Source organism: Ctenopharyngodon idella, chromosome 8 (assembly GCF_019924925.1).
Source record: "Ctenopharyngodon idella isolate HZGC_01 chromosome 8, HZGC01, whole genome shotgun sequence".
NCBI classification, from domain to species: Eukaryota; Metazoa; Chordata; class Actinopteri; order Cypriniformes; family Xenocyprididae; genus Ctenopharyngodon; species Ctenopharyngodon idella.
Window position 1 is genome coordinate 27,227,679 of NC_067227.1, and position 25,244 is coordinate 27,252,922.

Sequence of the window (25,244 nt, forward strand, 5' to 3'; positions counted from 1 at the left end):
TGCTTTTAATAACGTCTCTGCAGGTACACAATCGATGGACATAAACGGTCACTGACCCCTACGGGACGTTCCGGAAGGAAAGGAAATTAGCCTGCAGGCTGGATAATTCCCAGTGGCCACCTTTATCCTCGGCAGGAACACTCTTTAGCACTTAAGGTAATTTATGGCCATAATGTGTCATCAAGCAGCGTCAGAGTGAAAGAACTGTAGGTCATCTACAGATTATGCCATGCGATAACCTCTCCCGTTTACTCACCTTCCATTAAACATCTCTCCCACACAGTGTTTTAATGAATGTGTCCTTTTCATAACTTCGACATAACTGCCTGTAAAACAATCATAATGACAACATATGAAGACCTAAAATACAATTGTGAAACAATAGCTGTGTTTAATCAACCTAAAAATCTCTGAACAGGGGTGTTTTAAAGCGAAGATATTACTCACGTAAAAATGTCGTTTTATTTTTAAACCTATTTGCACATTATTAGTTGTGACCCACTGAGAGTGTTAATTAAAAAACATCCCCTTCCTGCACTCAAGGGCAGTGACTATATTTGGCTAATCTTTATTAGCAGCACTGGTTCGTCGTGATCGTTTTATCAAGATCGTTTTAGAGACCAGGCTTCTTAAGTGCAAAATTCTTTGCTGAATGAGTGGTTTTGTCACAGGATTAAACTCAATAATATAGCTGATACTCGGCGCAGCATGATGAATCTAAAGGCACCCACACACTACAAGATAATCGGGTCGATTTTGGGCCCATTTCTCCCCTTCCGACAATCTTAGGTAAAGTCCCGATTATCTTGATGGTTCTACAGATTATTTTATCAGATTTTCCTGTGGTGTGAGGTGTGTTAAGAGTGATATAATCTGCTTGGAAGAACACTGGGATTACGGTATACATTTTAGGACATATTCAGACCTCAGTCGTATGACAAAAAGGCATCATGCCTCAGACTAAAAGGTTTCAGACCCGCGGGAAAACCCCAGACTTGGCAATACATGTCTGAGGCGCGATGCAGTTTTGTCTAAGGCATGATCCTGAGGTCTGAGGATGTCCTAAAATGTACACTGTACGTGGTCGCACCAATCTCAAATCATAAATATCAAACATGTTGAATATTTATGATCAGAAATCCTGTTGTGTGGGGGACTTCATCCAAACCTTTTTACTTTTTCCCCCACAAAGCAGTCCAAACACTACAATCGCTTTTTTTTTTTTTTCTTGCTCGCCGTTTGCCATGTTCGTCTACTCTTAAATCACCGCAAGATTTCCTGTGTTCACAGTGTTCAGTCGGGACTCTGGTTGTTTGTGAATGGAATCTGTTAGTGTGTGATGTGTGCTGTGTTGGTCATATCGTGGCACTCCACACACTATAGGAACAAAACTGTTAAATTTCATTGTGATGTTTGTGGTCTCTCACATTTTGAAAATCTGATAAGTGTGGGGCGGGCCAGCCATTAGAGGGAGAGACCCTGCTGTATTAGAGAGCACCAGGCCTAAAATAGCACGGAGTTCCCTTATCTACAGAGTCTCAGAGCATCACTGATTGATGACGGTCCACATCTGTCTACGGCAAAATGCAAAGTCATTATTCTTTCTAGATGGAGGCCTTTAAAGAACTTTATAAGTAATTTTGCACAGTTTTTATGTCACTGATCAAGTCTGTGACACTGAAAATGTTACCTCAGATGTTTTTGCTTCCATTACAGCACAAGATGCTCTGTGTAACGAACATGTCAAATCATGCTGGAGAACATTATCAGGTTTTGTTCAGTCAGCAATTATATTCTTAATTTAAAAAAAAAAATAGAAAAAGACAAAAATATTTTCATTAATGGGTTTTAGTAGACATTTGGGGACCACTGTACTTTTACACATTTTGTACTATGACCTTCCAGCATTTCTAAATTATTTAGTGACAAACATCCATTTTATATTATATATATATATATATATATATTATTACAGTTAAACCAAAATTTATTCAGACACCTTGAACATTTCATTCATTAATACAGTTTATTCACTATAGTTTAAAAAAATGGTAATAAATTCTGACAAGATCTCAGAGTTAAACTGTGTCAGAAAAAAAATAATCTTAATTATGTCAGATAACACTTAAGCAAAACATGGTCATGAATAATTTTTGGTTCCAAGTTTTTATCAATTTTACTGGTAGTCCACTGTATGAAGAATTTTTGGGTATAATATGTCACCGTTTACTTTATTTTGTTATCCCCACTTACATAAATGAACTATAGTGTCCTGCACCCACTAGTAAAAAATATATCAAAAATGTCTGGATAATTTTTGGTTTGACTAATATATATATACACACACACACACACACAGACACACATACAGTACTGTGCAAAAGTCTTAGGCTACCAATAGATGTTGTTTAGCAATGGTATAATGACCATATATAATTATTTCTCAGTCTCCTTATTAGAATATAACCAGAAAATACAGGACATTTATATGCAGTATTAAAAAAACAAAAACTACTTCTATAGGCTAAAGTGGCAAGTATTTAGTGACCTCCCTTACACTTGAGCAATAGCAGGAACCGGCTTTCTTAAATTAAATGGAATGGAAAATGACTAGAAGACCAAGAAAACTTTTAAAATATGATGAGAAGTTTCTCAGAGTTTCTTCTTTGAGAAAATGGAAGAAGTCCAGCAGGTCACACTAAATACTGATTTTTGCTTAAAGAAGCCATTTTGTTCTGATTTATTTATTTTTTTTTACATTTGTGTACATATTTCCTGTATTTTCTGCTTATATCGTAATAAAGACCAAAAAATACATATGGATGGTCATTATATCATTGCTAAAACAACAAAGCATAAGACTTTTGCACAGTAATGCGTGTGTGGGTGTGCACACAATTTTGTGATTTATGAGGACACAAATTTGTATGACATGGGTATTACACTGGTATTACGACGTAAACATGAAATATGAGGACATTTCATGAGTCCTCATATTTAAAATAGCTTTAAAAACATAGCCTACTAAACAATGTTTTATTAAAAATGTAAAAATGTACAATGTTTTCTGTGATGGGTAGGTTTAGGAGTAGGGGTAATGTAGGGGGATAGAATATACAGTTTGTACAGTATAAAAACCATTACGTCTATGGAGAGTCATCACAAAGATAGCAAAACAAACCTGTGTGTGTGTGTATAATATATATAATTACATTTTTAAAAATATTTAAAAAATGCTTGGGTAAGAGAAATTCTCAGCAGCATTTAATTTAAAAAATAAATAAATAAAAAACAGAAAAACAAGCATTATCATTGGTGGTCTTGTAGTAAACTTTTGGGCCCCACTATAGATCAGTGGCCCCATGGTATTTTTCCACATTTTATACAGTGTCCCTCTAGCATTGCTAAATTATTTAGTGACAACCATTAACCAAAAATAACAAAACATTTTTTTACATTTAAAAATAAAAACATATTTTATTAGAAACATGCTAAACATATTTTGTAATTATTTTTTTCATTTAAAAAAAAAAATAAAAAAAATAGAAAAATGCAAAACAGAAGCATTTTCAGTTGTTGCCTTTTTTTTAGGCCCCACTGTATTTTACCACATTTTATACCATGTCCCTCTAGCATTGCTAAATTATTTAATGACAAGCATGAACCAAAAATGACCATATTTCAATCCCAAAACCCTCTTCACTGCAATCTTAAAGTCAGCATGAAACGGAATTTGGCTTTTCTTCCCTATACTGACTTATATCTGAACGAAACGGCTTGTCAAACAAGATAAAATGTAGGGCAGGACTTAATTTTGGCAATCAGGAATTGATTTGATGGTTGTGGTTTGCTGTTGCTGTGATGTCATGTGAGTGACAGGTTGTCCCGCCCTCAATCCGGTAAACACGTCATCAGAGAAGAGAAGAGATGTCACTGCAAAAGGGAGAGGAAGTTACTTTGATTAAAGATTACAAGGGCACATGAATTTAAAAAAAATATTGATGCTCATGGATAATAAATATGGCAATATTCCATAAAAAAGGTCAATTTTGATTTCATGGTGACATTAAATTTAAGCATGAATAGAGGACCGTACACACTCTTTAATGCACTGAACACTGCTGGTTGTGTACATGTACATCTTCAACATCCATGTTTCCGTCCAACGCTTGGTGTGATGTGTGTTCCTCTTTTATCTGAGCTGCCTCTGTGGCGGGAAAGATAAGAGGGTTTGGGAAGGCCTTTGAACTGCTGAGCATCAATCGCAGATTTCTCTCTCCTCGATTTCCTCATCTGCGGACCTCAATGTATTCGACTACCTCAGCCAACCTGAGCAGTGGACGCAATAATGATACCCGACACTTAAAGCAGAAAGTGTTGTGGTGTGTGCAACATATAGTGTTTTGCTCTCCCTCTCTCTCTCTCTCTCTGTGCTTCTTTGTCTCCTTATCCATTTGCATGCCAACCCTTATCAAGCTGGGCTGTCCTTTCTTCAGCCTGCATCCTAATTATGCGTCTCAAAGAGAGACCGGCCGGCCCCCTACATCTGACAAGCGTCTGAGGAAAAAGCTGCATGTCTGATGACTAAATCCTGTTTTCTCGAAAAAGCGCCCATCACTCACACCTCATGTATGTTAGGGGACCCGAGTCTAGCGTGCTTGCCGAAGGAAAGAAGGATGCTGCTTTAAGGTAAGGATGCCTCAGTTTACAATTATTAATGCTTTTTGAAAGTTTTTTTTAACCTATATGTCAGACCCCATCTTATATGCAGAGATTGGGCTTTTTGGAAACTTAATTCAGCAATTACAGTTCTAATAAACAGCTGTCATTCTTGAGCAAATGCTAGAAACATTTTTTAAATAAAATGACTTTATTTTGAGTAGTTTCTGTACAATATGTTTACATATATTTTAGGCATTCTGGTAGATTTTACTCTTATTTTTACAATAAGGCCTCATTTGTTAACATTAGTTAACATGAACTATGATGAGCAATATATTTTAGAGCATTTATTAACCTTTTTAAATGTTAGTTCATAAAAATACAGTTGTTCATTGTTCATGTTAGTTTACATATTAACTAATAAATGCTGTAGAAGTATTGTTTATCAATAGTTTATGTTAATTAATGTGGTTACCTAATGTTAACAAGTAAAACCTTATTGTAAAGTGATGCCGTTTAAACAAACTGTTTGCTCAAATCAGATCATCATAATTTTTTTTTTTTTTCGACAGCTGTACTCTATTGTACATGACGCATGATTGAAATATCCTTTATATTAATGACAGACATGCTATTCATCCTTTTAATTTTGTTTTAACATCCACCAATTTTGATCTCTTTCATGGTATATAGGGAGATATTAAATCACAAGTTACCTGTTATGCTAAAAATTGTGTTTGTAGGTGTGATTAAAAAAGGCCAAAGTGTTATCAAAGGTTTTATGGTCTGTTTGTTTTATATATATATATATATATATATATTGTAAATGGCTAAGGTGTCATCCCACAAATTAGCGTGAAATCTCTTTCCCTCTGCCCAAACCCCCCGTCAAGGATAAAGTAATGAACACTCATCTGCTTGTGACAGGGCCTCTCCATCTCTCTCTCTCGCTGTTAGACAGGAACATGCGTTTCTTCATACAAAAGAGCATCTGTAATAGCAAGAGTTAGCTTAGCACAAACAGAAAATAAACACAGGAGCAACCATTTTGCAATGTTTTTCCTGAGCAGTTCTCACGGCATTACTAATCAGTTTTATAGGCTGACTTGAAATTAACATATTTTAAGTGTTCAAATTGACTCTATATCAGTTTAATTTAACTGTAAACTGTTATTCTGCCATCCCTGAAACTGAATATAACAGTTCATTTCAGTCTACACACATTTATGCTTTATGCAAATGAATCTGCATTAATACAAACCGCTCTAGTGCATTTACGGCTATTGATTGGTGCTGATCTGGAGGCAGTGTTGCTTTTCTTCAGGCCTGGATTTTTCCACAGAAAATGATCCAAGATCAGCAGAAAGGCAATTAAAGGTAAAAAAATCTATATTTAGAGTGCGTGTAACCTCCTCGTAGCTGTGGGCGAGAAGTTCGAATGCAGTTTAATGAACAGGTGGAAAGGCAGGAGGAGATATATAAATAATGCACGCTGAGAGGCCTTTATATAAGAGCTGTCAGCTTGATTGCTAAAAGAATTACTTATGTTCACTCTCTTGTACAGGTTAAAATAGAAAACAGATGGCCCTTCTGTTGTAAAAGTGATACCTGGATATTAAATACCTGATAGCCCATAAAATTGCTCTGTTTGTATGGTGTGCTGTTTCCAGGCCCTGAGTGGTTTTACAAATTACAATCTGGTCCCTGTGGGGAGGTTTGATTCCGATGTCAGACTACAGAAATGTGTTGAGATTTCATTTACCTAATTTAACAAACAAACAAACAAAAAATACTGTAAATGGTTCTACAGCTTCTGTCTGCTAAAAATGACATTTGGTTAACACTTTACATACAGGTTCAATTTGTTTACATGCATTAAGCATCATGAACTAACCATAAACAAGATTTTTAACAGCAGTTATTAATCGAATGAATGTTGATTGATTAATATACTATTGTTCATTGTGATTTACTGTTAATTCGTAATGCATTAACTAATGTTAACTCGAATAACTTGAAGTGTTACAAATGTATTAGTATGTGCAGAAATTAACATTAACCAAAACCAATTAATAATCCACAGCATTTGTTAATCTTAGTTCATTTCAACATTTACGAATACATTTTTTTTAAAACAAAACTTGTATCTGTTAACATTAGTTAATGCACTGTGAACTAACATGGACAATGATGAATTGCATTTTTATTAACTACACTGTAAGCCCAAATAAGGTGGCAAAACTAAAAAAAAAATATATATGAGGCAATCAATTTTTGCTCTCCCTTTTGAGAGTCATGGGCAAAGCATGCCGGGAAATAGAAATCCCAGCCCAGTTTCAGTTAAACTTAAAATTCTTCTAAATTAAAAGAAATAAGTTCATAAAACTCAAAACAATGAAACAGTTCAGTTTACTTAAAATATATCAGTTCTGTGAACTTGAAAGAAAAAGAAAGTGCTAAATACTCATAAAAAAGTTAATTTGACTGAACTAATTTAAGTTTGTCCTACTCAAACCAATTTATTATTTTGAGCATTAGGGTTTACAGTGTAATATTAACAAAGATTATATAGTATTGTTCATTGTTAATGTTAACTAATGCATTAACTAAAGTTAATGAATGAGACCCTTATTATAAAGTGTTACCAGTATTTATCATAGTCAGTTCATGATATTAACTAAGGTAAACAAATTAAACCTTAAGTGATATTATTTATTTATTATTGAGTGTGAGTAGCTGTAGAATGTATTAGTTTAATGGTCAACATTTCCCTATTCACTTTAACTAATACCCTTCTGGTTTTAATGTTCAGCCTGTAACCTATCTAATCTAAATAGCATGGACAACTGAGAGGATTTTGTTTAGCCTAATTTAAATGCTGTTTGTACATGCCACACCGGGGTCATTTCAACAGGCAATCCCATACACATATGTCACTGAACATGGAGTGGGAAAAGGGAAATTAATAATTCATGTGGTTGTAAGCAACATTGCCTCCAAAACCAGCAAGCAAATGATACTTCATTCTGCCCAGGAACCCATACAGGTCTCCAGGACTAATTACTTAATGAAAAAGATCAAATTACCAGCTTCCTTCATCTGCGCCCCAGATCCACTCCGAAGTTCAACTCCAAACTTTGGCATCACCTTCATTGACATCAGCACTCAGTCCTGTGAAAACCGACACTACTATCCTGAAATCTAAACAACTTTACTCTTGAATTTCAAGGTTTTTTTGATAATGCTTTAGGTGCATGTGCTAAACAAATGAATAAAATTGTATATCTTATTGTTTGAGAACACGAAGACAGGTTTCATTGGAACTGATGTGCATTTGTTCTCTGATCCTTTTGCAGGTTACTAGGAGATTCATGACTGCCTGACCATCAGATTGACCCAGCATTGCATCGCATTAAGATTAGATATGATCACCTCACAAAAAGTTGTAACAAATTAGTTTTTTAACACGTATGACATACCTAAAAAAGAAAGGCCTTATAATTCTATAAGATATTTTTAACTGATCACAATCATTTGTCATTTTTACGTGATTATTTTGATTAGTTTTAAAAATTAGTTTTAATTTTTATTATATTAAAATGGCCAAGTTTAAGTTGCCATTAAGCTGATAAATCTCACTAAAGGACACTTACTACATGGACAATTGCTCTTGACCAACTTCATAACATCATGAATACAATGGTGCCAGATCAGGACTGTGATTTCAGACCAGTTCCTGAGTCACCTCTACTGGGGACCAAACCAGCAGGATTTGTGTTAGCAACCTAGACCCTTCACCACTAAACCATTACCACCCCCTAATTAAAAGATTTTTTTTTTTTTTTTTTTTTAGATGAGCACCATGGACGACGATTTTTAAATGAATTTTATTCGGCTACATTTTTTCAATTCTGGCACGTCGAGGTTCGTCTCGCGCATGGAAAATTGTAATCTGGCGAAAGTTAGCTAAACGTAATTGACGTTCTTAATTTATTTTTTAAACACCAATGGTTTTTGTGATATATAAATCTGAAAGTGATAGGAATAATGACACTACTTCTCACACTTTACGGACATATCGACCGAATCTGACCACAATAGACCCTTTTCACATTTCCGTGTTTCTCAGAAGCAGAAATCGAATAGTTGGGTAAACTTTTATAGCGGTGAATTAGACTACATATATTTTTTTGTGTTACTATTTGCGCAAATAGCGAAAGAAAAACCCCACAATAGTGTTTTCAAAAAGAGGGGGGAAAATAGAGAGCAAGTGATAACAGCAGTCAGAAGAGAGAAAGATGTCATTTTTACCGTCACTCCCATAGCCGCTGTATTAGAAACACCCTCACAGCAGCATTTAGTTTTTTTTTTTTTTGTAATTTGATACAAATGTAATATAATACTAAATATAGTGTTATAAATGTACATAATTTTTTTAAAAAAATGAAAATATTAAAAAACTGCAGGATTTACGATATTGATGACCGTTAAAACGCGTCATCACAGTCTGTGAAAAGGGTATATGGAATCGCTCGAGCGGCTTCCTGTTGTTATGGTTACACTATTAAGCGAACACAACTTTTATTCGTTCGTTAAACCTATACTTGTATAAAAATGTATTTAAACTAAGACCCCCCCATCATTTTGTTTTGATTTCCTTTAGGGGGTTCGAATATCAATTCGGGGAGTCCGGTTTGCCCAACCCCCCCATAATTCGCAACCTCGTACTGTGCACTTCCCTTAGTATACTCATTCATATAAACACTTCGACTGTCACATGTAGGCGGGGCTCCCTGTAACTCCATAGTGACGTGATGAGGCTGGTCTTGGTCAAACCTACCAATGAAACGGGCCTTCTTGACTCCACCGGGGCTGCGCGCAGCGAAAGGGTGCCGGATCATTGCAACGCAAAGCGGCACTCCGCCGCAGGTGAGGCGGGGATGCAGCATCGCTACTCGGGAGCCGTCCATCAGCACCACCACCACCACGCGGAGCACAGGGGTGGCCTTAGACAGACCGCACACCCCTTGCCAAAACAGAGCCAAGAGAACCTGCCCAGCCCTTTCAGTCAGGAAGCACCAGTCAAAAGCCAAGGGAGCAACCCAAGTCTCACAGACTGTACCAAACCCTCCTTAAGTCGGCAGCAGAGTGTTGGAGGGGCTGCCAAAACTGCGAATTGCCAACAAGATCATTGTTCGTGCAGCTGCGGATTGCAAGAGCATCAACAGCTGTTGCAGCAACAGCAGCAGCAGCATCCAAGCCAGCGTCACAACCCTCCACCTTCCCTCCAGCTACAGGTTCAGCAGCAGCGGCTGCTGAGGAGCAGCCTGCCCAACTGCTGCGTGAGAGGATCCGGGGAGCTGAGAAGCCAGCAGCCGTCTCTGCTGCAGCACCGTGAAAACGACAGCCTGAGATCTGACGAGCAGCGGAATCCAGCTCATCACGCCCGTGCATGCACGCCTGATAGATGCCAGGGAGCCAGGAACTCCGTTTCGCCGCGGAGTAAAAGCAGCCCGCTGTCTTCTGACAGTCGCGTGTGGCTCGAGGAGAATAAACATAGACACGAAGGCTGTAAGGTAAACCTGCATATACCAATTCGTATTTTGTTGTTGCGCACAAACCGCATGAAATACGCATCGTTTATACATGCGCTCTGTGAAGTTTATGCTTAACAGGTGGCCAGTTTTATCAATGCACCCGATTACGCAGGCTTCGGCTTGACTCTGGGAGGTCATGCTTGACAACGCTTGCCATTTTTAACACCACATTTCGGCAGTGTAGATGCAGAAGGCAGTTGCAGTTTGTGGTTGCTAGGTGTTGGTATTCGTGTTAACCTCGAAAACATGGAAGAAAAGAAAGAAAAGGCGGGGGGTGCTTGCAACAGGCTGCCCATGATGGCGTTTAATAGTAAGTAAACATTATGAAGCATTCATTCATTCCTACACCAGCATCATTTATATTTAGTCTAGCCCTGAATGTTCTAGCCTACCTCATTATGTGAGGCTTAGAATTATCTATCTATCTATCTATCTATCTGTATATCAGTGCATCCGTCGCCTGAAAGGACCAGGGACAGAAAAGCAAGGCAGAAAGGCAAATCAGTGTCATTCATTCCTTGTGGGAGAGCCGACCCTGTTTCTGCCTTGCTGTTCCATTTTCTGCCTGTGTAAGCCAAGGGAAAGCCCCCCTGAGTGGCACTAACATGTACTTCAGGCCTGTATTATTCATGACGGGTTAGACATCACTGCCAGAGCGGAGAGACATTAGTATCAGTTTAGTTCACAATGCACAGCAGATGGAGGTAAAAGCCATCACCGATCTCTTCCCATGAAATCTCCCATAAGTCTTTCCCGTTGTTTGCGTCAGTCTCTGTTTCTTTCTCTGCTTGACTGGTTCTTGTGTTTGACTGCATTGTGCTTGTTCTAAAAAAAGTGATTGTTCTACCTGTGCCATTTGATTAATTTGTAATTTAATGAATTGCTTTAATGCACGAATCAGAAACAGCATTGGTAGGAAGTAAAATATCCCTGGGAGCTGGGAAACACACATTTATGCTGAATTCTCTCGGGTGTGGGGGGTTGTAATTATGTAAATATTTACGCAGAGTTTACAGTTAGGCTTCTTCTTGATTGTGCATGAGAGGGAGTGGAAGCACTGGGATGTGCTGTGGATGTTGAGGGAATGACTGGTTCGGTATGAGCGAGCAGGCAGAGGGGAGAATCTCTGGGTGTTGTTGCTCTGCAGCTGGTGTTCTGCTGCTTAATCAAGGGTAATTTGTGGAGAGTATAATTGGCTGAGCTCTCTTGTCTCTGTGTGTATTCAAACTGAAACTAGCCAAAGGCTCTCTCTGCAATACCTGCAGTGTGAGTGTGTCTACTATGTCAAACTATGTCAAGTGCTATTGCTGGGATAGTATGGACTATTTATAAAAGAATATGTTCTAATAGCATACTTGGGCATCAGTTTGAATTATTGATACTAGCAGTTAAAACATCTTGCTATTTTGGAATAATTCATCCATCCATTTTTAAATACCTGATCATTTTCCTGTTTTCTGATGATGACAACAACCAAAAAGCCTTTGATTTGAAAACAATGTTCTTGAATCTGCTGTTTTTGTTCTTGTTGTCTTCTAGCCCATGAGAGTCTCTGCAGTTATTTGTGTGATAGTGCAGTAAATTTCACTTGGGAAAAGGATGGAAATTATGCTATGAAGTCACTTGCTTCAGGATGTAAATGCAGTCTTTTTAACCTATTATGTGGGAAACTCTTTTGCAAGTGAAACATCATAACATCGACTTTTCGTGATGCTGGAGTTGGCTGGAAAGCTTTCCCAGTATTGCTAGTTTCAATGGCATTGCTATGTGGTCACTAAGTTGTTGCCAAGTAACATTTAAATGTAAATCTAAGGGATTTTTTTTCACAGATTTTATCAGCCGCCATGCAAAAGACATGTCCATTCACTTAGAAATGTAATTAGGCAATTAGACATGATTCGAGATGTCATTCATATTCATATTTGTATCACTGTAGCAGGATGAGTTGCACACACTTAAAAATAAAGGTTCTTTATTGGCATTCTATGGTTCCATGAAAAACCTTTAAAGGAACAGTTCACCCAAAAATGAAAATTATCCCATGATTTACTCACCCTCAAGCCATCCTAGGTGTATATGACTATCTTCTTTCAGACGAACACAATCGATTTAAAAATATCCTCAGTCCTCCCAGGTTTATAATGGTTGTGAATAGGGGGGGGGGCACATTTTGAAGCCAAAAATAATGCATCCATCCATAAAAAAGTAATCCATATGACTCCAGGGGGTTAATAAAGGCCTTCTGAAGTGAAGCGATGCATTTTTGTAAAAAAAATAACCATATTTAAAACTTTATAAATTCAAATAGCTAGCTTCCGGCGGACGACCATACGCAGAATGCGCAAGTCGATTTGTGCCAAATGAGTAAGCCTCTGACACGATGTATGACGCAGGATGTTGGAGTATTGTAAGCTTAGACGCCTCTCGCGGTTTCTCTTTAAAAATTCTCGTTTTAGACTTATAATCCCTGACCGGTGATTTGTTTTGCTCTATCCTCTGCGCCTCCACATTACGTTATGCGTCAGGTCAAAGGATACTCTTCAGCCGCAAATCAAAATGAATTGCTTTGCTTCAGAAGGCCTTAATTAACCCACTGGAGTAGTATGGATTACTTTTTTTAATAGATGGATGCATTATTTTTTACTTCAAAACACGGCCCCCAGTTCACAACCATTATAAACCTTGGAGGACTAAGGATATTTTTAAATATATCTCTGATTGTGTTCGTCTGAAAGAAGATAGTCATATACACCTAGGATGGCTTGAGGGTGAGTAAATCATGGGATAATTTTCATTTTTGGGTGAACTGTTCCTTTAACATCCATGGAACCTTCCCATTGCACAAAAGATTATGGTGGAAAAAGTTTCTTTAGATTTTTAAAATGTTCTTCACACTAAAGACCAATTCACACTGCACTGACAGACGCTGACCAATGCGGACAATCACCAGTTTACAGTACGTCACTTCTCAGACATTCCACAACCCAACAAACAAGGTAAAACAAGAGCTAAGACCAACAGCAACTGACGCTGACAGGGGAAACACACTGATCTGACAAAACCTGGTCGCGTTTGTCGGTGCTGTGTGAATTGGCCTAAAGAAAAAAAAAGTTCACTGAAAGGTTCTTTGAGGAACAAAAAATGGTTCTTCTATGGCAACACTGCGAGGGGGAAAAAAACAAAAAAAACAACCCCTTTTTATTTTTAAAGGCCAATTCACACTGCACCAACAGACGGCGACCAACGTGGACAATCACCAAATTACAGTATGTCACTCCACAACCAGACAAGTGCAGATTCGACATGTTCAATTGGTGAAAAAAAGCTAAGACAGATGCTGACGGTTAACACACAGATCCGACAGAGGCTATGTTCAGACTGCAGGTAAATGTGGCCCAAATCCGATTTTTTTTTACTCATATGTGACTTAGATCTGTTTTTGTCATGACAGTGTGAACTGCACAAACCACATGGAATCTGATCTTTTTGATTCTGATTTGGGCCACTTCCATATGTGGTCCTAAATCCGATACAGGTCTGATGTTTTGCAATGTGACCTGACCTCTTGTCTGTCAAATAGGAGTTCATGCGACTTTTACATCACTCTAGATCAACATTAGTCACAATTCTGCGCTCATGGGAGTCACTTCAAAGATTTTACATACCCAAAGTTATCAAGACAGTTGCCAAAGGTAGTCAGTGAAGGACAGTGATGTGTCAGAGCTCATAAGTATTATAGTGACAGCTCTATATACAAGCAAAACATCATAAATGTTTAAAAACCCTGGCACTTTTTTCGCATCCTCGTCTTTGTTTTTAATATTGCCTGCGCATAAATCCACTGGTTTCCGCAGCAGATCACACAATAAATAATTGCATAATCGCTTACTCTAATGTCCTCTGTGTTTACTTCCGTATGACAGCGTGCCGTGTGACGTCTTTTTATCGTTCTTTTGCGCATGCGGGTCAGTTCAGGACCATAATCTGTTCACACTGGAATCTGATATTGGCCACATTTAAAACAACAATGTGAACAGCTATACAAAAAAAATTGGATCTGAGCAATAAATTGGTATTGAGCATTAAAGGGATAATTCACCTTGAAATGAAATTTCTGTCATTAATTACTCACCCTTATGTCGTTTCAAACCCGTAAGACTTTAGTCCAAATTTTCTGAAGAGACTCGATCGTTTTATATGATGAACAGATTTAATTTAGGCTTATATTCACATATAAACATTCATCAACTCACACATCAGTTGTGGTAAAGGAAAACTCCAGCATGTTCACTTGACGTGCGAGAACCAATGAAGTTCATTCTAGTGTGTTACGAAGCACGTTTGAACTTCCGCAAGAGGTTTGTTTTCGCACGTCATGTAGGTTCAGTTGAGCTCCTGTTTATGTTCGCTGATCAATGTTTATATGTGAATAAAAGCCTAAATTAAATCTGTTCATAATATTAAGTGATTGAGTCTCTTCAAAAAATTTGGACTAAACCGCTCAATTCATATGGATTAGTTTTACGATCTCTTTATGAACATTTTGAATCGTCAAAGTTTCAGTTGCGTAGCTGTCTATGGAGGGACAGAAAACTCTCAGATTTCATCAAAGAGATCTTCATTTGCGTTGATGAACAAAGGTCTTACAGGTTTAGAATAACATGAGGGTGAGTAATTAATGACAGAAATTTCATTTTTGGGTGAACTATCCCTTTAAAGTCCCCCTGTGGTGAAAATTAAGTTTTTAATGTTGTTCATATGTCTATCTGGTGTTTTTAACATGCTTTAAGACAAACCATGTGCAAATTCATAAGTCAACATCATTGCTGAGTATTTTCTCTTTAAAACTGCAGTGAAAAATTGCTGGTGTTTCTGACGTCACAAACTACCTTGTAACCAATCATGTCGACCTGCCGGCGGGCTTTAGCATATCATTAACTGACCGCGCAAGGGAGTCTCAAAAGAAGGTTCTCCCGGTATATTTTTCTGTTGATATGAAAAATCGGGTAGATTTAGCAATATGGCAGGTGTATGATGTATATTACAATGTTATGATGAACTATATGCCTTTCTCCACTGACGTTCTGAGATGTTCAAAGCGTTTCTAAGGATACTGATTGTTAGAAGGCAGCTGTCTGACTCGCAAACGGGAACATGGTTTATGTAACATTAGCAACACATTATTAGCTGTTTGATAATGTAGTCGAGCAAAATGCTAATCATATTAATTATCATTATGCGTCCGACGTTGTAAAAAGCGATACCACTGTGCAGCGTTTACCTCAGTAAGTTGACCGAGTGGATCTCGTCTGAGCTCTTGCAAGTGAGTGGAGGCGGGGCTAATTATCATATTCATAGATCCATGTATATTAAATGAGGCTAGGGTGTAGAGTTGCATTCAAGCTTGTTTAAGGCATTAAGATTTTTTTTCACAGGAAAAAACATTTAAATATGTAATTTTGGTGATCAAAGATGAGTTTTAAGGGATAAAATTATTGACTACAGGGGGACTTTAAGGCTTGCAGTGTGAACATAGCCAAAGTGTCTGTCTGTGCAGTGTGAATTGGCCTTAAGAGTGCACTAAAAGGTTTGGAAGAATAATAATATCTAATTAGTAATAATAGTGAAATGGATTTCACTATTTTTCTTATTACAGTACATGATCTTTGGATGGTTGCTAGTGAAGTGTTTGGGACCGTGTGTTCTTGTGATGCCATCAGCATCTAGCAGCTCTAGTGTGATTTAGTCACATGGTATTTACGGTTCAGTTGATTGACTCAAAAAGTTCTGTGGTTCCCATGAGCAAAGATGGCAGATTTCTTATCCTCTGAGGGTCCTGAGTGAGCCAGACTCTGGCATCGAGATGCTAACTGATAGCTTTCTCCAGGTATCATGATTCAGTCGACATAAAAATCATAATTGCTGAAACAAATCACATACAAATGTTTTTCTTATTTTGTCTCTTACATCGTACAAGCCCTGAGGTGCAAATTTTTGCAACACGAGACGTGGGAAGATGTCTGGCTGTAAAGATCACATTTTGATAGTTGTGAGCAGTTAGAAAAGATATTCTTGAATAGCGGGATCTGTAATCAGCTCTCAGGTCTGCTGCAGACATTTCATTACAGAAAGAGACCTGAGGAACAGAGAGTCCGATGCCACATCTGAATGAGTGCAAATTCAATGTCAAAATAGATTTGCTAAATTGGATTTGTACGGACCAAAGCTTGCAGAGAGGGGAATGAAGGAGCAGGGGAGGGTGAAGTCTAAGGGCCCTTCAGCTTTGACACGCACAGAAGAGAATATTGGCTAATATGGAAAATTATCGAAATGTGAAATTGTGAGGCTGAGACAATGAAAACGCCATTGCAATGTGGTAAATGCTTAGCCTGTTGCATCAAAATTGAGTAAATAGAGATGGTGCAGATGTTGTTTTTGTGACTGATACATGATCAGTTTTGTAGACGTATCCCAAATAAGCATAAAATTGTACCCGGAGCGTGCAGCTGTGTGTTTTAATTGACTCTTCAAGGTCATGCAAAGAATTTCTAGCTTTGTGCGTCTTTGTTGTTACAGCAGCTGTGCTGTCATTTGTGTTGGAAGTTACATTGTGACACATCCCATTGGAAAGAAAAATCACAAATGAGATCTCTGCAATATCCCAATTGTTTCTCTTGACAGCAATGTGATTAAATGGAGAGCAAATGGAGACTTTTGCTTAAAAAATGCAGTAATCAATGTGCCTCCTTTAGAGTTTCAGAAGAGATCAATGTCACTAACTGCACTGAGATTTAAGTCTGCAATGAAAAGTCAGGGATTTCTCTATGTATATTATTTATATTTTAATAAATGTGAATAAAACGGCTCATTTGGAAATTGGATAAGAAACATCTATAACATATATAAAATACACAATATACAGTACAATTCAAAAGTACTTTTATTTAGCAAGAATACATTAAATTTATTAAAAGTGACAAAAAAAAAATCGGGTCACACTTTAGATTAGGGTCCAATTCTCACTATTAACTAACTATTAACTATGACTTTTGCCTAAATAAACTCCTAATTACTGCATATTAATAGTTATTAAGGTAGTTGTGAAGTTAAAGGGTTAGTTCACCCAAAAATGAAATTTCTGTCATTAATTAATCACCCTCATGTCGTTCCACACCCGTAAAACCTTCGTTCATCTTAAGATTTTTTTGATGAAATCTGAGGGTTTCAAAATAAAAATAATGTGTTCGAAGATGAACGAAGGTCTTACGGGTTTGGAGCGACATGAGGGTGAGTACTTAATGACAGAATTTTCATTTTTGTGTGAACTAACCCTTTAAGGTATTGGGTAGGATTATGGGATGTAGAATATGGTCATGCAGAATAAGGCATTAATATGTGCTTTATAAGTAATAATAAACACCCAATATCCTAGTACTAGCATGCTAATAAGCAACTACTTAATAGTGAGAATTGGACCCTAAACTAAAGTGTTATCGAAAATCTTTTACTTTGTTCCAAAAAAAATCTATATCAAATAAATGTTCTTTTTAACTTTCTATTCATCAGTGAATCCTGAAAAAAATGCATCATGGTTTCCACAAAAATATGAAGCAGCACAACTATTTTTAACATTGATAATAATCAGAAATGTTTAGTAAGTTTCAGTAAAGTTTCAGTAATGATGCTGAAAATTTAGCTTTTAATCATTACTAGAAAACATTACATTTTAAAATATATTCAAATGTAAAATAGTTTAAAAAGTAACATTTATTTTTGAATAAATAAATGCCTTGGTAAGCATAATGACTTCTTTCACACACAAAAAAACCCTAACTGACCCCAAACCTTTGAACAGTATATAAATTGCATTCGCTTTATAGCTTTATACTCTTAAAGGGTTAGTTCACCCAAAAATGAAATTTCTGTCATTAAGTACTCACCCTCATGCCATTCCAAACCCATTAGACCTTTATTCCTCTTCGGAACACAAATTAAGATATATAAGATATACAAATTAAGATATTTCTTCTCTACCCTGTCAGTCTTGTACGCAGTTAATGCAGTTCAGTGCTTCCGTGTTTACGTCAGAACTGAGCTGGCGTTTGGACGCAAACACAGAAGCACTGAACTGCATTCACTGCGTCAACTGCATACGAGATTGACAGGATAGAGAAGAACTTGTTGAATAAAGTTGTTATTTTTGTTTTGTTTTTGTGCACAAAAAGTATTTTCGTCGCTTCGTAACATTGAGGTTGAACCACTGTAGTCAAATGGACTATTTTAACGATGTCTTTACTACTTTTCTGGACCTTGAATGACGGTAATTACATTGCTTTCTATGGGGGATAAAAAAAACTTGGATTTCATCAAAAATATCTTAATTTGTGTTCCGAAGATGAACGAAGGTCTTACAGGTTTGGAACGACAAGTGGGTGAGTACTTAATGACAGAAATTTAATTTTTGGGTGGACTAACCCTTCAAGGCCCACTCTTCACACTTTATGCTCTTCACACACCAAGAACAATAACTACAAAGATAACTATAACGATAACTATATTAGAGTCCACAACAGCAGAGGACATTGTTCTGGTCATTTGCCCTATTATTGTAGCCCTGTTTGTGCTGAATAAAGTGTAATCAGACTTTAGCCATTAATATGTTTTAAGGAACTGAAAAACAACAAATTTCAGGGTGTAAGACTTGATTTTCCTGCTAAGACAAAAACTGAGATCAAGCACCCTGCAATAAAGCAATAAAGCTTATCTGGAGAGAAGATCACAAAGAAATAGCATAGGACAACGCCTTGCCCTCACACATCTACAGGATGCAATAGCCCTCCCCCCAAAACACACACACCCTCCTTCCTTTCCCCCTGACTCAAGTCACTGAAAGTTCTCCAAGAAGTATAATGTATCTGGTGTATCTATTGTTTATTCCTTTCATGTTTGGTATCATTTTAAATGTCTCAGTGCGATTGGTAAAATGGTCTCAATTTCACAGCAGTCACTGGTATTATGAAGAAGATTGAAAACTAAGGAGAATTCTGTCCTCCTTTTGGGTGGTGTCACTTGTGAAAACCCACTCCTCTCCCCCCAAAACAGGTGTTGGTGTAATAAAAATTTACAATCCTTTTGTTCTGGTCTTGGTATATAAGGTAAAGTGCAAAGCAGGAAGGGGGGATTTTCTGTAGCCAGAAGCCCCCACACAGTGGTGGACAAGTGTCTTCAAACACTAATCCACCACTGTGTGCATGTGCATTTCAGTTGATGTTATGCATTTATTATTTCTGAATTGGCTTCTAATTGTCTAACTGTAATGTAATTGACATGATACATTTTTACTTGACAAATAAAATGTTATATTTGATTTACTCTGGATTCTTCTGAAATCATTATGACCAGTAGATTATGGAGTCCGTCATTTCCGTAAATCTGCGTCAGGACAGGCCAAGCCAGAGAGCCCCATGAAAGGAGCATATTGGCACATCATGGGACTTTTTGAGTTTGTCTGTTATTGAATTAGCAAGTTGCAGTATCGTGACTAAGAAAACTGTATTTTTGTATGAACAAGCATGTGGCGGTTCGACTCAAATGCATTAGTTAACTCTGCATCCTCTGACTAGATCATAAACTGGCGAATTTATGTCCGTGAGAACGCAGTCGGCCGATGTGAATTTCTCTAAGCGATGATGAGACCGTAATGAACGAATAATTGAAATTATGAGATACCCAGAATAATCAAAAATCTAAATTAATACATAACAAATGATTAATTTCCAATTGGGAACAAAACCTGAGAATAATAATCATTTAAAATTGGAGTCAGATTGAACGAGTGAAATTAAGTGAACTTCACAGATGCGCTGAAAAGGCATACACGCGTTAACCTTCGCCCAGGCCGTCGGATTCCGTTTTTGGGCCGATGCGGGGTTCCTTACAAGGGCATGTCAACACTTCTCCAGGGACCAAAAACACCCTCAGACCCCAGAGGGTTAAATGCTAGTGCTCTTAAAGTAGGATGGATTCTGATTGGCTGTCAATGTTATTATCGTTCATCAGCTGGAAAAAAATCATTCTGAAAGTGATTCCAACGATATTGTTTCTCTGTGCCGTTATTATTATAGCTGTGGTGTGGACAGTGCTATTCTTTTATATTTAGAACGATTTCTAGAACTATATCTTTAACATTATTGTTATAGTCATCGTCCTTGGTGTGAATGGGCCTTTACTGTATGTCAACAATAGTCTCAAGGAGCTGAGACAAAGTTTATATTTAATTTAACTAAGATCCTCTGTGTAATAAAAATGCTCTAGGTTGTATTATTTTAAACCTCAGGATAATGTTAATATTCAACTTTATCTTTCTGGAACAGATTTTAGTTTATTGTACCTTTTAATATCTACAGAAAGAATGACTAATATCAGAATTGACTACTGGCTCTCTGTGGACATTGATGGAAAAAAAGAGCTCATTTGGCAACTGGCAGACCATGTTGGCCTTGGAAAGAGTGGAAGTTTTGACAGGAGCTTTGCTATGTATTGCAATTGATCCCTGGAGCTCTTTCATCAGAGAGACAGTCACTGTGTGTTGGAAATCAGTTCTGGGTCTGTTTTATTATGTCTATTACTGCTACATTGTATTTGAAGTACTATAGGTTCACATAAGCAGTACAAGGACAATAGATATATTTTTCTCTATAGCCTACGGTATTTCAGAGACATCTGTTGAAGGAGATGTTCTCCAAATATACTCCAAAGTGTGTGTGTGTGTGTGTGTGTGTGTGTGTGTGTGTGTGTGTGTGTTTTCCTACAGTAAGTGTCCTTTCTGTCCTTAGAGTTTCATACTTCTGAAAGCTTGTTTTTCCATCACACTCTCATTAAAAATGCGAAATAATTTGTACGACTTAACATTGTATGATGAACTAATGATTTTGATGATATGAAAACGTAAGATTTCCTATTACAGTGATGATTAGGTTTAGGGGTAGGGTTTTGTTACATTTAGGTTTTTGGAAACTTTCTGGAAATATTTGGAAAGTTTCTGGTAATATACTGGAAATTTTCTGCCCCTTTGCATCCCTAGTTATGTTATATTTAATATATCCCTAATATATCCGCTGATAGACGGATCCGCTGATAGATGCCTGCTTTCAAATGCTCCTGTGTGTATCCGTGTAAGCGTTCGGAGCATCAAAGATGTCTATTTAAAACATGTTTTTGAAGTGTTGATCATTGTAGCCAATCACAAACATATCTGTTGAGTGAGTGAACACAATGCCTAATCAGAGGTGTTTAAGAATCTGCTTAACAGCACTTAAAATGCTAGGGCGAAATGCTCTCGTCACATTTTTTTAATTTTCAGTACCGACTTGGTACCGAAGTCGGTACTTTTGACAACTCTGTATTTTATAAGTTGTACACTGCAAAAAAAAAAAAAATGGTGTAAAAACAATTTTCACTCAGAAATTGCTAGTAAATTAATACAAAGAAACAGCAAGTAATACATTGAATTAAACATGAAATTTTGAAGTAGAAAAACTGAAATAGTATTTTCTTGTAAAACGTACTCCAATAATCTTTGTTTTATTTACAACTTCGAAAAATAATTTTTTACAGCATACTTTAAAAAAAAAAAAAAAAAAATCATACAATTTTGCCATTTCAAATGAATTATTTTCAACTTGATGTGACTTTTTAGTAATACATTATATGTATAAATGTAGATGATATAAAATATAAATTTTAGAGTATCTTAAAATGTACAGGTTATAATATCTTAAATTCTTACATCTATTAGAAATACTACATGTAGTATATTATGTATGTTTATACTACGGGGTTGTTGAATGCTTGATTCTGATTTGTTCGTGTCATGGCCGCATTACCACCTCATTGCATTATTTTTCTAATAACGGCCCGTCGGCAATTTTTCCTTGCAATATTAAATTGGATATTTAGTGTGTTCCTAAAAGGGTACAGACTTTTGGACAACTTCCCACAGTCCATTTTGTTAAAAACAAACATAAAAGTGAGATAAACAAAAAGCTGTACAGAATATAAATTCCCTGTTGCCATGTGAGAAGAAAGCCATGTGAAAGACTCCATGGGAACTGTCTCGCACGAGGGGCCTTGATGGACATTTAGTTTTGGGAGTCCTAAATGCTTGTTTTTCTAGTCCTGAATCGTATTATTTGTAAGCTTAACCATCAGTAGTAGCAGTGCTGTTAATTCCTGAATAGATATAGACAGTACAGCCTAGTACATGGATAAACAGAACCTTTCAAGTAAAAACAGTGAAAGTGTCAGTTATGCTGAGGAGGTTGGAGGTTCAAGCAGTGGTGGCGGACTCAACGTGATCTTTACGAAGGTTCAGTCAAACCAGCAAAACCAGGTTTGTGGCAGGAACAGGTTTCCAGGTGGTGCCACAACTAGCTTTGATTTAACTATACTTAATCAGCAGTTTATGTTAGATATGTATGTAATGCTATTTAGTACTTTTTTCAAAGCAGCTGTCATTACTCTCATTTGTAATCCATTGGTGTCTCTCTGTTCGGTTCGAATGTGGGTCTGCGTTGTGAGCCTCCTATCAGAAAATGACATTACAGAAGTAGGTCTCTGCAAATGAGTTGGCATTGTGTCAGCCCAGCAGCAGTAGCTAGATAACAGAAACTGATCCTTATTGCCACGAAAATTAGAACAGTAGAATAAAAATTCCATTCAGAAATAATTTAATAATGTGAGATTATTGTGAACAAGCTTTTTTTGTATCATCTTCATAAGCATTATCGCAAGAATTTTGCCATAATTATTGGTCTAATATAATTTCTGAACACTTTAAAAAACTGTTTGCATGATCTCATTTTTTCCATTATCCCATGCTTTTAATGTCACATCTTTACATTGTTTTGTTTTTTATTATTGACATCATTTCACTGTTTTTCCCTGAGGTGCATTGATAATGTTACTTTTTGTTGCACCAAACTAGTTTGGAGCTGAACCTGGCCTGTTATGATTTTCTTGAGAAATTTCAACCCTTAAGGGCCATTTACACTCACACAGAACACGCTTTTAACAGCAAAAGGTCGCAGGTCAGTGGAGCAAAAAAACGCAAGTTCTAGAGACTCGTTTTTTTTTTTTTTTTTTTTTTTAAGTTGAACTTATTTTAACATGAGCGTGACGCTGCAAAAAAACTGAGACGCGAGAGCAGCGGTCAAACACGTCTGTCTAGCGTGTTTACGTTGAAAAACAATGGAATAGTAGCGCAGTAGAATTGAAAAACACATTCTGTGTGAACAGCTCCTTAGAATTTTAGAAGCCATTTTTTTCTGCTTTACATGTTAGGCCCCGTTTACACGAGTGCGTTTTCGTTTTTAAAATGCATACATTTTGCTGCAGTTACGCCTGTCGTTTACACTACGGCAGTGTTTTCGAACCTCGAAAACGGAGACTTTCGAAAACGCTGCAGACCCCTCTTTAGTTTGAAAACGCCGGGGTTGCGTTTCAAGTATAAACGGACCAAAACTGAGACTTTTGAAAACGATGGCGAGGCTGCCCACGTTCGCTCTGCACATCCTTAACAACCATGTAAACAACAACATGGAGACTGAACTGCAATCTTTGCTAGCTTTGTTGTAATTTTTAGCAGCCATTGTGCAGTTAAATTCAGCATTTTTTAATACCGCAGCTGCCTACGCAAGAGGCAACTGTTTACACTTGTACACGCATGCCCAGTGTGCATGAACAGTCATGTGACATGCGTTTTCGGCCGTGTAGTGTAGACGGAAATCGTTTCTGAAACGCTGTGGAAACGCCAGTGTAGACGAGGATCGTTTTCATTTTAAAAAGCCATTTTAAAACAGAAACGCACTAGTGTAAATGGGGCCTTAGACATGTGTAAATACCCTCTGTTATGATTGGCTATGGAATTGGTTTAAGAATAATAGTATCTGTCCTACTTCCCTTGTTAGTATTTTACTGGGACTGGAAGAACTAGTTGCTGAATAGTGATAGAGCAGTATATTGGATAATATTTGGCCACTTGGTCAGTTAAAAGAAGTGCTTGTCTTTGTTCAGTTTCTAGTGACAGCTTTGTCTATGGATTGTAAACATTTTCTGTTTTCATTCTGAGTAAATATTATGTAAAATAAGCTTTCATTTTAGCAAGTTTGTCTTTAACTCATTTGTATTCTAAATACAGTATCAGAATTACACTACCATTCAAAAGTTTGGGTTGGTGTTTTTTTTTTTTATGTTTTTCAAAGAAGTCTCTTTTTCTCACCAAGGCTACATATACTTGAACTTGTAAAAACAGTAATGTTGTGAAATATTTTACAATTTAAAATAACTGTTTTCTATTCTAATGTATTTTAAAATGTAATTTATTCCTGTGATGCAAAGCTGAATTTTCAGCATCATTACTCCAGTCTTCAGTGTCACATGATCCTTCAGAAATCATTCTAATATGCTGATTTGCTGCTTAAGAAACATTTATTATAATTATCAATAGAAACAGTTTTGCTGCTTAATATTTTTATGGAAAACATGATACATTATGTGATAAATAGAAAGTTCAAAAGAACAGAATTTATTTGTAATGGAAATCTTTTGTAACATTATAACTTTTGATCAATTTAATGCATTTATTGTGGAATAACAGTATTACTTTATAAGTGACAGTAGTATATATTGGCTATCAGTGTTTTTTATTGAAAATTTCAGTGTGTTTTTACTTTAAAAGATCAAAAAAAATCTTTTAAATTCCAGTTTTTCTTTGTTATAGCCCTGTGATGCTTTTCATATCAATCAATGTAAGTAAATAGTTGAATTCACATGACCTACCCGAAAGCTTTTTCAGTAGTTACGGTCAGTAGATGACCCTCCTCCATCATGCATTATGAACCCTGTAGATGCTGGCATTTATAATGTAATTTTCTAAAGGAATGCCCATTAAATCAAGCATTGTTGCGAATTGGCAGTGCTGTCCCT

General features: G+C 36.8%; 1 protein-coding gene and 1 long non-coding RNA gene across 5 annotated transcripts in view; one reads left to right on the forward strand and one right to left on the reverse strand.

Moving 5' to 3' along the window:
* Positions 1–28: 28 nt before the first annotated feature.
* On the reverse strand, positions 29–25,236 carry LOC127517641 (uncharacterized). Of its 2 annotated transcripts, none has more exons than XR_007931337.1 (4): positions 25,098–25,236; positions 7,749–7,833; positions 4,101–5,653; positions 29–3,933 (listed from the first exon to the last, which is right to left on the reverse strand). It is a non-coding gene; the product is annotated as an uncharacterized LOC127517641 (long non-coding RNA). The 2 variants fall into 2 exon arrangements; XR_007931336.1 differs by lacking the exon at positions 25,098–25,236 and adding an exon at positions 9,503–9,640.
* kcnn1b (potassium intermediate/small conductance calcium-activated channel, subfamily N, member 1b) overlaps positions 4,541–25,244 on the forward strand; it is a 49,203-nt gene continuing 28,499 nt past the window's right edge. For 2 of the 3 annotated variants that reach the window (XM_051903565.1, XM_051903566.1), the window contains exons 1-2: positions 4,541–4,689; positions 8,019–10,238. In XM_051903565.1, the coding sequence (XP_051759525.1) occupies positions 9,477–10,238 (762 nt within the window). In that variant the 5' untranslated portion in view covers positions 4,541–4,689; positions 8,019–9,476. Of the gene's footprint in view, positions 4,690–8,018; positions 10,239–22,393; positions 22,651–25,244 lie in introns of those variants that run through there. The other variant, XM_051903567.1, reaches the window with a different exon arrangement.